The 15,045-nt window shown below is 43.4% G+C and overlaps 1 protein-coding gene across 2 annotated transcripts; it reads left to right on the forward strand.

The window, feature by feature from the left end:
* Window positions 1–615: 615 nt before the first annotated feature.
* Window positions 616–14,766, forward strand: epdl1 (ependymin-like 1). Of its 2 annotated transcripts, none has more exons than XM_084318872.1 (6): window positions 616–709; window positions 967–1,001; window positions 3,651–3,785; window positions 5,237–5,441; window positions 12,279–12,369; window positions 14,370–14,766. In XM_084318872.1, the coding sequence occupies exons 1-6, from the start codon at window positions 640–642 to the stop codon at window positions 14,503–14,505; spliced, it is 672 nt and encodes a 223-aa protein (XP_084174998.1). In that variant the 5' UTR covers window positions 616–639; the 3' UTR covers window positions 14,506–14,766. The 2 variants fall into 2 exon arrangements, with proteins under 2 accessions (XP_084174998.1, XP_084174999.1); XM_084318873.1 differs by having other exon boundaries at window positions 5,237–5,426.
* Window positions 14,767–15,045: the final 279 nt, after the last annotated feature.

Here is a 15,045-nt window from a genome sequence, read left to right on the forward strand (position 1 = left end):
CTGTACAATCGTCGTTTCTGTAAATGAGGGAAACCTCAGATGCTTACGATTTTAAATAAAGGTTGAAATGAAAAAAAATGAAATCTCCCGGCAAGCCTCTCCTGGTATTTAAATCCAGCCTCCTCCAATTACTGGTCCTTTGCCAGTTGACACCAGGAAGAGCAGAGCACCGCCCGGGACACCAAACAAACATGTAAGACAAAGAAACAGCATGAGCAAACAATTATGATAAACAATGTAAACTAAGTGTGCACTAACTTAGGACCTTGTAATATATCATAATGCAAATAAAGATGGAAGTATGGTATATGAAACAATAATAATGTGTGGTGTCATTATTTGATTTTGTATGGGTATTATGGATGTTAAACAATGCATAAGGACAAAATGAAAAGAAAGGGAGTGTAGTGAGGGAGTGTAGTGGTTACCGACATTAGTGCCTATGTGCGGCAAATGGTGTGGCCGTCACACCCCTGCAGTCTGAAGGTAGCCCGAGGCTGAGGGTTGTAAATGGTCAGGTGGTGAAGTTGGAAAGAAAACCTGGACGCTTCCTTGGATCTGGAGCCTCTGTGTTTATAAGGCCATGACTACCCTCTCCTACAGCAGTGTGTTTGTTGCTGTCAGAGAGAGAGAGAGAGCATGATGACCCTTGTAGTGTTGATGTGTCTATTGGCAGTGGGCTGCCTGGCTCAGAAACCTCACCCATGCAGTAAGTAGACTAATGTGTTGTGTACAGAAGAATATTATTTAGTCTTTTCTTCATTTTAGGGATATTGATTTGTTTGTACTGCTTTGTTTTGCACCTCAGATCAACTGTGTTCAATACTACTTGACTGGCTCTATTTTCTTTGCTCATAGATGGTATGGGTTTCTCATTTAGCACAGATTATCTGCTGTAAATGACCAGGGGAGATAAGTAATGTAAATAATGGATTAACACAAACCACCTCTCCCTCCCTCACACAGCAAGTCCACTTCTCATGACCGGAGCCCTTTCTGTGGTAAGTGTTTGCTTTTAAAAGTAAAAGTATGATGTCTGAGTTAAAGGAACACACTGGCATTAAGGGAAATGCGCTTACCATCTTCTCCAGAGTCAGACAAGAAGATAGATGCCTGTTTCCGCTGTGTGTTCAGTAGAAAGCTATCCGGCTGCAAGTAAATGCACAAATAAATGGAAGCGGATCATACGGACCAGCTATAGCGTAGAGAAGAACGCTTCTCCCGGAGTTTTAAGCTAGGCTAGTGGTCCGTATCCACTTCCATTAATTTGTGCTAAGCTGCGATAGCTTACTGAATGCACAGAGAGACAATTGGCATCTATCTTATTGTCTGACTCTGGAGAAGACGATGGATCAGGAAATAAACTAATTTGAAAATTGAAAGTGATGGTGGTGCTAGAGGAAAGGTCATCATGGGGTCACCAAAATCAATAGGTGTCTTCCTTTAGGGGTAATGAATGTGCACGGCAAATGAGAGAAGATTTTAACTAATGTTATTTGAGATACATTAATTCTAAAATTGAAGGTTTGGCCTGATGGTGGTGCTAGAGCAAATGTCATGAGGTAACCAAAATCAAGTTCAAGAGGCTCTGAAAGTTCATCCTCTGAAAAGATTTGAATGAAAGCTATTTTAGTTATAACCTTCACAAGTAGGATATGAAAGTTTGGCCTGATGGTGGCGCTAGAGGAATGGGGTCACCAAAATCAATCATCATAAAGGTGCACTGAATGTGTAGCGCAAATAAGAGTAAGGGGCATTTTAGATGTGAATAACATCTATATAGCCGGCAATGTCACTAATTAATTCACTCATTCATGCAGTAACTCACTCACTCACAATTAGCCTCTCTGCCCCTAGTGGTGGCTTACAGGAAATGTGCTTTATGTGTTCTTGTTACAATTAGTTGCCTGAATTAACGCATTCATATTGAAGGCCCTAATCAAAACAACATAATTTTGAGACACTGTAAACCAAACATGAGCCCAAAAGATGCTTCTTTGAATGATAAATATGTTTTTTTTTTATCCACTTTTTCTCCTCCTGTTTTTCTGTGTTTTTCTCCCATCCCAATTTAGTCGTTATGCCAATTCCCCCTTCCCCTTCCTGGTTGTTGCTCGCATGTGCCCCCCACTGGTCGTCTAGGGAGCCCTGAAGTCTATCAGATGCTTCCTCCGAGACATAGGAGACAGCCAGCAGCATCTTTTCACCTGCCAGCGCGGACTCATTGGTGAGGTGTAATGTGTGGGAGGTCACACTACCCTCACCATCTCCCTCCCTCGCTGTGCAGGTGCCCTGACCGACCTGTAGGAGTCACTGTTTACAACGACCAGAATACCACCCCACCGGCTTCCCTCCCGCTGACTCTGCCAATTGAGCCAGTATGACGGCCGGCCAAGCCGGAGGCAACGCTGACAGCCGGATTCGATACCAGTGTCTCTCGCGTTGGTGACAAGCGCTTAGTCCGCTGCGCCACCCAGCCGCCCTGATAAATATGTTTTTAAATGAACACGGCAACATTATGGGAAGCTAGAAAGCTAGCTTTAGAAATTACTCTTTCACAGTTTACAATGGCAGGGCACAGCACATTATGGGAAATGTGCTTACCGTCTTCTCTAGACAATAGAGGTCTTCTCTCAGACAAGAAGATAGATACCAATTTCATCTGTGCGTTCAGTAGAAATCTATCCAGCTGAAAACTAGCCTAGCTTAGCATAAATTAATGTTCTTGTCTGACTCTAGAGAAGAGGATAAGCGCATTTCCCATAATGTTGGCATGTTCCTTTAACAAAAAGCATGTACCGGGCGGCTAGGTGGCGCAGTGGGCAAGGCGCTCGCCACCAACGCAGGAGATGCTGGGTTCGAGCCCAGCTCTCTGCGTTGCTACCAGCTTGGCTGGTTGTTCATACTAATACAATTGGCAGTATTAGGGGGTGGGAAGCTGGTGGGTGGGGATCGGATGTAGTGGACAGCGACTCCTACAGGTCGGTTGGTGCGCCTGCGCAGTAGAATCAGGAAGCGACGAGGGCGGCGTGTCCCTCCCACGCAGACCCTCGCCGCTGAGAGATCGCGCTGCGCAGGTGAAAAGATGCGACGGCTGCCTCCTCGAGTACCGGAGGGGACACGTGATGCAAGGCTTCGTCCACATTGCAGCCGGCTTGTGGGAGGCATGGCCTAACAACGTTCGAGACAGGGGAGGGTAGAATTGGACAATACGGAATTGGGGACGGGAGAAAAATAGAAAAATGGGGAGAAAAAGTAGATAAAAAAAAATAAAAAAGCATGTGCCCTGCCATTGTAAACAACAGTGAAAGAGTGACTTCTAAAGCAGCGGTTCTCAAACTACGGGTCACGACCCAAAGTGGGGTCATGCGCATTGACAAAAAAAAAATAAATCAATCAATAATAAAAAAAATTATGTTACATTATGATACAGTGTGGGGTCCCCAAAAAAAATCCTAAATAAAATGGGGTCATGGTATAAAAAAGTTTGAGAACCCCTGTTCTAAAGCTAGCATTCTGGCTTCAACCAGCGTTCCTCCGAGGTCCCTGGTTTTGTTTCTTCAGTTGTGAAAATATATTATTTTCACAATAATAATGACAACAATAATGGTAAGTCAAGGTTAAGTCATATGGCACTATTTTCCTCACAGAGCACCCAGAATGAAAAGTTTTGGGCCTACGCCAAGTACATGTATGATGCCCTGGGTCAGCGGATACGCATCGGAGAGACAGGAACTTATGAGAACAAGACATTCTCCGTTGATGTTCTTCTGCTGTACAGACAGGTGACACACATCATCACACACCACACACCACACATCATAGATAGGAAGCATTTTAAAAGTTGTGTAGTCTCTCTAAATCAAAGGGATTTCACAGTAACATTATAAATAGTAAAATATATATATATATATTATTAATGGAAAAAGATTGTAAAAAAATTAAAAAAAGGGCGCCTTGATTTTTTTTATCAAGGCAATAATGATATGGGCCTTTAACGTTAACAGGTGTGGTACTGGCGTCGGCCGTCATGCCCGTGCGCGGAATGCACAAAAGTGCCGAACATAATATACTGTTCGAAAAATCTATTTGTTGCCGTTGCCGTACACTACCACTCCACCAAATCCGTGCCTCGGTTCTCGAGTTGCATGACGATATGTCAGGCGAGCGTCCTTTTTTCGCACCGCGCGTCAGATGACCACCCCGGACTCCAGACGCTCCAGAACTGCCAATTTGGTTCTGTACTACATAAGACTTCAGGCTATGGAACCGCAATGTTTTCCAGCTTATGCTGGAATATTGCAACCACTACAGAAAAATGTTAGTACACAAGTTCAAGTTCAACTCAAGTTCAGACCTCTGTTACTCTATTTCATTAGCACTAAACGTGATTTCCCTTTTTTTTTATTAGTAACTTCAGAATGTTAGCTTTCAAAAGAGACCAGGCCCATGTGCTATAAGTATAAAGTATAAATCTAAGCTTTGCAAGAAAAATATGCAGTCCTCAAATTCAAGTAATAAAAATGGCCACTTTTCTGGGTGCCTGTTAAGATGAACATAATCAGTATAGTGATGTGTAGCAGAATACATGGTAAATGGTGCATTTACAATTTGTTCCTCACATTTCCCCCATTCACACACCGACAGCGGAGGTAACCCTGCAAGGTGCCAACCTGCTCATCGGGAGCAATTAGGGGTTTATAGTGTCTTGCTCAAGGACAAAGCGGGAATCGAACCGTGAACATCCAGATTACCAGACAATGGTTCTACCTCCCGAGCCACTGTCACCGCGCATGATAGGTTATAGGGCTGAGCCCAAACGTTCGAAGGCTCGGACCTTCCTTCGTTACATTGGCGTTCGTTACGTTCGTTAAATCTTTTTTTATTTTTTGTTTGACCAGTAAGTAGGTACTACTACTTTTAATAACCATTTTTGACCACAGAAATATGTGCATGTGTTCTACGTTATATGCGTAAATGTGCGCTATGTGCGTAAAGTCAAGACTCGACAGTACTGAACCAGAGAAATTATTTAGGGGCACATTTTTTGCATGACTATGGTTCGAACGTCCGTTCAAAAAAACCTGCCAATGTTCGAATCCCAAAAACAGGCTTCGGGACAGCTCTAATAGGTTATCTAAACAATGAGAGTCGTTGTACAGTCATTCCAATCTAAAGCAAGTACATCAATATGAGCAACAAACAATCTTACGAGAAATAATAAATTTTTGTTCAGGGCGTGATGTATCACATCGATGAGCCGAACCGGAAGTGCAGGAAGCAGGCACTGAAGACTGACTTCCAGCCCATGGCGATCCCAAAAGGTGCCTCCCTCCTGGGACAGGTCATCGTGGGCAGCTCCTCCGGACCGGGGCAGGGACTGCTCGTCAACTCGTGGGCTGGAAGCCTGCCGGTTAATGGGACAGGTGAGAGTAGAACAGGTGAGAGGAGAACAGGTGAGAGGAGAACAATCGACCGTGACTATTTGATTATTACGCTTGGTTTGCTTATGTCTGGAGACATTCACCAATGTCCTGGTCCGATCTCGGACAGTATAAACACCACGCAGAACGGCGACAGCAACAACAGCTACAGATGCAACGTACCTGTTTCCCAGGTATGTATGGAAATCAGCGGTGCAGCTCCAGATGTTGATATTTGCCAGCCTAACCCCCATCCTTATTTCTGCTTCCCGGGAGCCACGACGGGACCTGAGCCCAAGCCAGACGGCGCTGATGGAGTCAGGAATGGTGAAAACATTCTTCCTGAAGACGAGAGGGGAGCGTTGCACGAAATTGCGGGTTGAGGTGTTGCAGCCCCGGGATCAACGCAGGTGGAGCAGCGGAGACCTGACGACGGCCTTCCTAGAACCGCGAGATCTGAGCACGTAATTGCGAACTCGGGCGAAGAAGCCACGGGGCCGGAACGAACGCCGGTAGAGCAGCGGAGACCTGAAGCGAATATCCACGGAGAAGACGAGACACTACCAAACTTGGATAAACTATACGCAAAAAGAGGACTACATTTTTTCCATCTAAACATCAGAAGCCTCCTCCCCAAAATAGACGAACTTCGGCTACTATTTAGTAGTTGCAAGGTAGGAGTAATATGTTTCAGTGAAACTTGGCTTGACAGTTCAATAAGCGACTCCGAAATTGAGATTGAGAACTATATAATTGTAAGGAAAGATCGAAACCGAAACGGAGGAGGTGTGTGTGCTTATATTAGGTCTGACATTAGTTTTAATATTAAATCAGATCTTGAACACAACGCGGTAGAAGCGCTGTGGCTTGATATTCTGTTACCCAAAAGCAAACCAATTATTTTTGGAGTCTGTTACAGGCCACCAGACCAGGGCAATTTTTATGATGATCTAGAGGAGATATGCTCCAAGTGCACTGATTTAGAGAAATCTGAAGTTGTTGTCATGGGAGATTTCAACACTGATTTACTTAAAAAGAGCTCTGGATTAAAGTCCCTTCTGAACTATAGTAAATTGTTTGACCTGCACCAGCTCATCACTGAACCTACCAGAGTTACCTCCCTTTCTCAGACCATAATCGACTTAATACTGGTCTCTGATAAACAAAGGATGACAAACAGCGGAGTTGTTGATTATGCACTCAGTGATCACCTTGCAATTTTCTGTACCAGAAAGGTACAGAGGGGTCATTTTGAGGGTCACAACAACATAAAAATTAGATCTTTAAAAAATTACAGCAAGGAACTGCTCCTGGATGGTTTAAGGGGTGTGGACTGGTCTCATGTAATGCACTGCAAAGAGGTTGAAAAAGCATGGGATGGTTTTAAAACAACATGTCTTAAAGTGGTTGACATATTAGCACCCAGGAAGATGGTCAGGATAAAGCAGAGGACACAGCCATGGATTAATGATGACATTTTAAAAGCTATTAAAATAAGGAACAATCTTTTTAAACAATTTAAGAAATCCAGGACAGAACAGGCTTTCCTAGATTTAAAGAAACACAAAAACTATGTAAATAGTTTGATTAAAGGGGCAAAGAAGGGTTTTTTCAATGAAAAAATAACAGAGTATAGGAACAACTCAAGGAAACTCTGGAGGACACTTAAAGAGGTAGGATACAGTAAGAAATTAAAGACTAAATCGGGCAATATCAGTTTAGAAATTGTAGACAAAATTTCAGCAGACAAATCAGAGGTGGCAGACTGTCTGAATAGCTATTTTACATCCATTGCAAAAACTATATCTGAAAAGATACCAGCTAAACCCGGCAACAACATAGAGAGTGAAGTCCAAAAATTCTACCTAGATCAGGGGGTTAAAGCAAATGCTTTTTCCTTTAGGAAAGTGACTGAGATGGAGGTCCAGGAAAAGCTTAAAAAACTTGACACCTCAAGGGCTACTGGATTAGACAACATCCGTGGTAAATTTTTGCAGGATGTTGCAGAAATCATTGCCCCATATGTAGCTCACATTACCAACCTAGCCATTGACACAGGAACATTTCCAAGCGAAATGAAATCGGGAAGAGTTATTCCTCTCCACAAAAAGGTAAACAAATTGGAACCGGGTAACTACAGACCCATTTCCATCCTGGGCGTTCTATCAAAAACCATTGAGAGGCTTGTTTATGAGCAAATAGACAGTTATTTCTCCACTAACAACATGTACAAATACCAATCTGGTTTCAGGAGGTCCCACTCCACAGACACCCGCTTGCTGTTCCTCACAGATTACATCCGGAAAGAGGTAGATGAGGGAAAGTTCTGTGGAATGGTAATGTTAGACCTCACAACATCCTGTTAATGAAGCTTAGGGCCCTAGGCTTTAATAAGGCAGCTCAGAAATTGATTGGTTCCTACATAACAGGGAGACAACAGGTGGTGATATAAACGGAGTACTCTCCAGTCCTCGGACAGTAGAGTGCGGGGTCCCGCAAGGGAGTGTTTTGGGTCCGCTCCTCTTTCTCCTGTATATTAATGACCTGAAAGCAGCTTGCTCATGTGACCTTTTTTTATACGCGGATGACTCCGCCTTACTAGTGTCTCACAAAGACAAACAAGTAGTTGAGCAGACATTGAGTGCAGAACTAGAGAAGGTTAGCGACTGGCTAGGCCACAACAAGCTGTCCCTCCATGTGGGGAAGACTGAGTCCATTCTATTCGGGTCAAAGGTCAGGCTCAGAAAATCGCCAGGTTTTAACATTAGAATAGGAGATACTGTTCTCACAGACAAAACATCTGTGAAATATCTTGGTTGCGTCCTGGAAAACAGCTTATCAGGGGAAAGCATGGCTCACCAAGCACTTACAAAGATCAATAACAGGACTAGATACCTAGCCAGAATCTCACATTTTTTAGATCAGTCAGCGATCAAGATTCTTGCTGGAGCTCTCATACAGTGTCACTATGACTATGCGTGTGGCTCCTGGTACAACAGTGCCCCCAAAAGTCAGAAAATAAAACTACAGACATCACAAAACAAGCTAATCAGGGTAATACTAAGGCTACCTGCCCGAACCCACCTTGACCCAGCTCACTTTGAGATCATGAGATGGCTTAAGGTGGAAGACAGAGTAAACCAGATAGGGATGTGCCTAGTTCACAGAATAGTGCATGGGGTAGTGCCAGTGTACTTTAACAATTACTTCAACCGAATCAGAGACACCCATGCATACCAAACTAGGCGCAGCTCAACTGACTTTGTGCCAGTCAGATTCAGGAGCTGTATGGGGAAGGAGTCATTTCTGTATTCAGCAGCTATCTATTGGAACAGTCTGCCCAGTGACCTGAAAATCGTAGACAATGCCGTTAGATTCAAGTCCAGCCTGAAGACATGGCTCAAAAGGGACTATACTTGACCTAGACACTTAGCTTAAGGCACCCTTGCATGTTGTATGAGTCTGTTATGTATATAAATGGTATATGTGATGTGTTGTGATGTCACGTTTTGTATGATGCATGTATTAAGCATCACACTCCCCCACCCCCCTACAAGGACCACAATGGAAATAAGCTCTGAGCTTTTTTGTGTTTCATCCTTGGCAGTATATCCTGACTGTGCTCTTCTGTCACATGTTTATTTTTTATATTGTCAAATAAAGTCATCCATTCATTCATTCATTCATTCATTCATTCATTCATTCATTCATTCAACAGGTGAGAGGAGAACAGGTGAGAGGAGGACAGGTGAGAGGAGGACAGGTGCAACTTATTCTCAATTTCACCTACAGTAGCTCACACACCAAACAAAGTCTGTCCTCCTCTGGAGTAGCATTAAACCTGCTGGTCTCTAGGGCTAGTGGTGATGTCTGTCCTCCTCTGGAGTGGCATTAGACCTGCTGGTCTCTAGGACTAGTGGTGATGTCTGTCCTCCTCTAGGTGGCATTAAACCTGCTGGTCTCTAGGACTAGTGGTGATGTCTGTCCTCCTCTAGGTGGCATTAAACCTGCTGGTCTCTAGGACTAGTGGTGATGTCTGTCCTCCTCTAGGTGGCATTAAACCTGCTGGTCTCTAGGACTAGTGGTGATGTGTCCTCCTCTAGGTGGCATTAAACCTGCTGGTCTCTAGGACTAGTGGTGATGTCTGTCCTCTAGGTGGCATTAAACCTGCTGGTCTCTAGGACTAGTGGTGATGTCTGTCCTCTAGGTGGCATTAAACCTGCTGGTCTCTAGGACTAGTGGTGATGTCTGTCCTCTAGGTGGCATTAAACCTGCTGGTCTCTATGGCTAGTGGTGATGTCTGTCCTCTAGGTGGCATTAAACCTGCTGGTCTCTAGGACTAGTGGTGATGTCTGTCCTCTAGGTGGCATTAAACCAGCTGGTCTCTAGGGCTAGTGGTGATGTCTGTCCTCCTCTGGAGTGGCATTAAACCTGCTGGTCTCTAGGGCTAGTGGTGATGTCTGTCCTCTAGGTGGCATTAAACCTGCTGGTCTCTAGGACTAGTGGTGATGTCTGTCCTCTAGGTGGCATTAAACCTGCTGGTCTCTAGGGCTAGTGGTGATGTCTGTCCTCCTCCAGGTGGCATTAAACCTGCTGGTCTCTAGGACTAGTGGTGATGTCTGTCCTCTAGGTGGCATTAAACCTGCTGGTCTCTAGGACTAGTGGTGATGTCTGTCCTCTGGGTGGCATTAAACCTGCTGGTCTCTAGGGCTAGTGGTGATGTCTGTCCTCTGGGTGGCATTAAACCTGCTGGTCTCTAGGACTAGTGGTGATGTCTGTCCTCTAGGTGGCATTAAACCTGCTGGTCTCTAGGGCTAGTGGTGATGTCTGTCCTCCTCTAGGTGGCATTAAACCTGCTGGTCTCTAGGACTAGTGGTGATGTCTGTCCTCTAGGTGGCATTAGACCTGCTGGTCTCTAGGACTAGTGGTGATGTCTGTCCTCATCTAGGTGGCATTAAACCTGCTGGTCTCTAGGACTAGTGGTGATGTCTGTCCTCTAGGTGGCATTAGACCTGCTGGTCTCTAGGACTAGTGGTGATGTCTGTCCTCCTCTGGAGTGGCATTAAACCTGCTGGTCTCTAGGGCTAGTGGTGATGTCTGTCCTCTAGGTGGCATTAGACCTGCTGGTCTCTAGGACTAGTGGTGATGTCTGTCCTCTAGGTGGCATTAGACCTGCTGGTCTCTAGTGGTGATGTCTGTCCTCTAGGTGGCATTAAACCTGCTGGTCTCTAGGACTAGTGGTGATGTCTGTCCTCTAGGTGGCATTAAACCTGCTGGTCTCTAGGGCTAGTGGTGATGTCTGTCCTCTAGGTGGCATTAAACCTGCTGGTCTCTAGGACTAGTGGTGATGTCTGTCCTCTAGGTGGCATTAAACCTGCTGGTCTCTAGGGCTAGTGGTGATGTCTGTCCTCTAGGTGGCATTAAACCTGCTGGTCTCTAGGACTAGTGGTGATGTCTGTCCTCCTCTAGGTGGCATTAAACCTGCTGATGTCTGTCCTCCTCTGGAGTGGCATTAAACCTGCTGGTCTCTATGGCTAGTGGTGATGTCTGTCCTCTAGGTGGCATTAAACCTGCTGGTCTCTATGGCTAGTGGTGACGTCTGTCCTCCTCTGGAGTGGTGAAGTAATCATACATTAATGTCTATCGTATCTCTGATCGTATAGTGGAAATTACCCTTCTCTCTGCATTTGTTGCATTTCAATTTGGTTCGGTTGCAGGAAGGAAGCACGGACGGACGAGATGTTTTGAATAAAGCAGCTGTGTTTATTCCATTCCAATAAACACAAACTAAATGAATCAAACAAGTACTGGATTTACTTTCTATATCTATAATCATCGTCTTCGGTTTGGCTGTCGGTTCATGTATCTGATCGGCTGGTGCCGCTCAGAACGTCTTCTCCTTTTTTGTTGTCTCAGGTCGTCTCGGCAACACGAGGCCCGTCCTTTGTTTGTGCTGGTTGGCAAGGCAACCCTGGTCTTACGTGATCCCCTGGCTCAGAGCTGGGAGCGCTCGTTTTGTCTTCTCTCCTTTTGATCGTCTCCCCAGCGTCTGTAGATAGACAAATCTCTGCCCCTTTTTCCCGCATCGTCCTGGTGACGATAGCTAGGGGCGTCACTGTTTTCTATTGGCTTAACGTGATCTCGGCCATTTTGGATCTTTAAAGGGACATGATACTATTTACATCTAGGAACTATCTTAAGCATTTCGTCCCCTTATATGGAAGTTCTAGCGGCCCTCTCCTTGAACAGAAAATAGAGCATGAGTTGTTTCCTAGTTTACCAGCTACCAATACTTTGCCATGCTTTGATTGTTAATCATACTGGTTGTATTTCTATTCTCTAAAGTAATCTTTAACTTAGTTTTTAGCTTTATAGAACACTAATTATCTTGATCTAATTTCTAATCTTTGGTTCATAATGTTTTATAATATAACTAAGCTTTTAACGGATCAATCTGTATCTTTATAGTCTTAAACTTACTTGTACCTTCTTATCTATCCATTAGATTGGTTTTAACCCAGTTCTCAAATTCCTGTCTTCTAAAGACAGCTCTCCTGACTCAGGAGGAATCATGTCAACTATTCTCAGGGCCCTCAAGATAGGCTTGTGATCTAATCACCTATTTTTAACAATTGGTTTCCTGTCTGTCCTCCTCTGGGGTGGCATTAAACCTGCCGGTCTTTAGGGCTGGTGGTAATGTCCCTGACCATTTCTGTGCACATGTTTGTCTTTTGTTCAAATTATACTTCACATAATGCTCTGCATTGTAACTATTCTTTATGAGACATTACGTTCATCATTGTTGGGATGTATGTCTATCCAACACATGTCTTTGCAATCTCTTTGTCTCTCCAGTCACAAACTATATGATGACCGTCACTGAGTTTGGATGCATTCCTGTCACCACAATGTATCACACTGAGGACTATGGATGGATTTTGACAAGGTACAGTATGCATGCCCGGATTACCACCTGGGCATACTGGGAAAATGCTCGAACCACCAGAGGCCCTGAGATTAATTTCATCATCTCACTGATTTCACTTGGAATATGTGCCCAAGAATCTCGCAAGGGGAAACTGAGTGCCACCATACATGTAGGACAGACAGGACAATAGAAAAAGAAGCATATACTTCTCAAGGCAGTACAGAATAAAGGGAGCGCACAGCACCACCATAAATAATGTAACAACAATGTGACTATACTAGAATATGTTAGTGGTTGTAGATGACAGCAACATCAACATATTCATGAACACCAACATCACCTCCACCACCCTAGTTATCAACATCAGATCAGATGTTTAAAGTACAGGGGCACCGATCTTGCCACATATCCTTTATCAAAAGGCGCTAGATATGAGTATTACAGCTGTTTAAAAATAAATAATAATAATAAATAATAATAACAATACAAAATAATAATAAAGACTACCAAAGCAATAACACCATTATCAACAAGTAGACAATGGGTCTCATTCCCCAATATTTTCCAAAGAGTTCTCTTGGAAGACTGAGACAGAATCAATGACAAGTTCACTCTGAGTCCTCAACACGCTGGTAATATGTCTTAAGTGCCTCAAACGTTCGCACCTGTGATATCTGCGTTGGGGAATGGCACCAGTCTGAAACGCGAATGCGCGTCCCCGTTCAGGTCATTTGCATACAAAACAGCGCCTCCAGAGCTCCTTATAAGGCAACTAATGATGCAGCCGTGGGAAAATGGATGCGGAAGCGTTTTGCGACCCATCGAAATTAGATTAGATTAATTGTATTGTCATATATAGTACAGCTCGGGCACCTGCCGCAGCGCGCGCACACATACACACACACGCAGTACTGTATACCCTACATGCGTAATGAATGAACGCAGTATAGGCTTATTATTCCATTAATGACTTGTTTCATTAGGATTTAGTAGATACTATATATATGCTCTGCCCTACGTACAGTATAAGTACAGACTGTACTTATACTGTACATAGGGCAGAGCATATATATATAGTATCTACTAAATCCTAATGAAACAAGTAATTCGAATAATATAAGCCTATATACTGTTCATTCATTAGACACGTAGGCTATACTGGCTCACACAAGACTTATGGAATATTAATGCAGTCTATTTCCACACGATTAGCTTTAGTTCTTATTTATTTATCCACTGTCATTTCAGTGTTGGTGTATAGGCTATATAGTGTATTTCAATATCAGTTTAATTGATTAATGATATATTCGAACAAATGCAGGTTTATAGCTATATCAAACAAAGGTCTGTCCCATTGTATACCAATCAATGGGATGTATTGCATGTTGACCTGCATTCTTTCAAATGTATATAATTAATCATTAAAACAGATATGTAACAAATAAGAAATACAAATTCCACAGAAGGCATTAAATAATTATTTTCAATCATTTCACAATTGCATAATTGTGTTTTGAATATCTGAGTAATTAAAGTAATTATACATTTGTCCAAAATAGCTGGTTCAGATATGGTTAATCCAGCTGCCCTGTGATCAGATGAATCCATATTATTTATTTTTCCGACATCAAATGCGTAATTTCTTATCGTACAAATATTGTCATATTTATTTTAATTATGATTAAGTAATTAATTCCAAGGAGGCCTGTAGCATTGACATGAAGGAATCACTATGAGAACACAGTCTGTCAAGTTAATAACATTTTCAATTAGTCAATCAATTATAAGTGTGCTCCTCAGCACTCTTAAATCGCGCTACCAGCCCTAATAAGTCTGCCTAAGAGGACATTTTTGGTCGTAAATCCGTTCAGGAATGAGACCCAATGATTACAATTCAACGGTATTCAACTAATCAGAAAGATAAAGCCAGTAGACCCAATGTTCTGATGAATTATCTCCTGCTTAACATAATGGGAAGGATTTATTTTGAATTCAAGTCATCTTCATTTCCCCGACAGCTTTTTCGACAACATCATTGGGATTACAGACCCGCAGAGGCTCCTGCCTCCAGACTTCTGCCAGGAGGCCGAGATGAGGGCTACGAGCGGAGAGGAGCCGGCTGACTTCTACAGCTTGTTCTTAAAGAAGCACTGAGAGCGACCCATTAAATTCAGAATCTAGCCAAAACTAGTTGATAAATAGAACGTTTAATTTCCCGTCTCCAACTAGTCTTAAGAAAATGGCACGGTGGCTTCACATGTTGCTTCACAGCAAGAAGGTCCCGGGTTTGAATCCCGGCTGAAGGCCTTGCTGTGTGGAGTTCTCCACACCATAAACACATGCATACTGTGCACTGTGGCTGGGATGGCTGCCCGGGGCTCTTACTGGTTGGGATGGTTAAATGCAGAGGATGAATTTCAGGTATATGTAAAAATGTATTGCTATTCTATTCTACTCTATTCTATTAAAAAAATAATAATAAATAAAATATTTTCCTTTTGTTTTCTTTTTCTTTTACTGCCTTAACACTTTCTGCGCCAGCCGTTTTATCCATCTCTACCGCTAGATGGCCAGCTTAAAATAGTCATTTCTGCGGTGTTTCACTATGTTTGCGAAGCTGTGTGTGTTCTGTAGCTGTGGAGCAGTGGCGGACTCTGGCTGTTTGAAGGGCAGGGGCGAAAAGAAAAAAAGGGC

Source organism: Notolepis coatsorum (assembly GCF_963971535.1).
Source record: "Notolepis coatsorum genome assembly, chromosome: 1".
Classification (NCBI taxonomy): Eukaryota; Metazoa; Chordata; class Actinopteri; order Aulopiformes; family Paralepididae; genus Notolepis; species Notolepis coatsorum.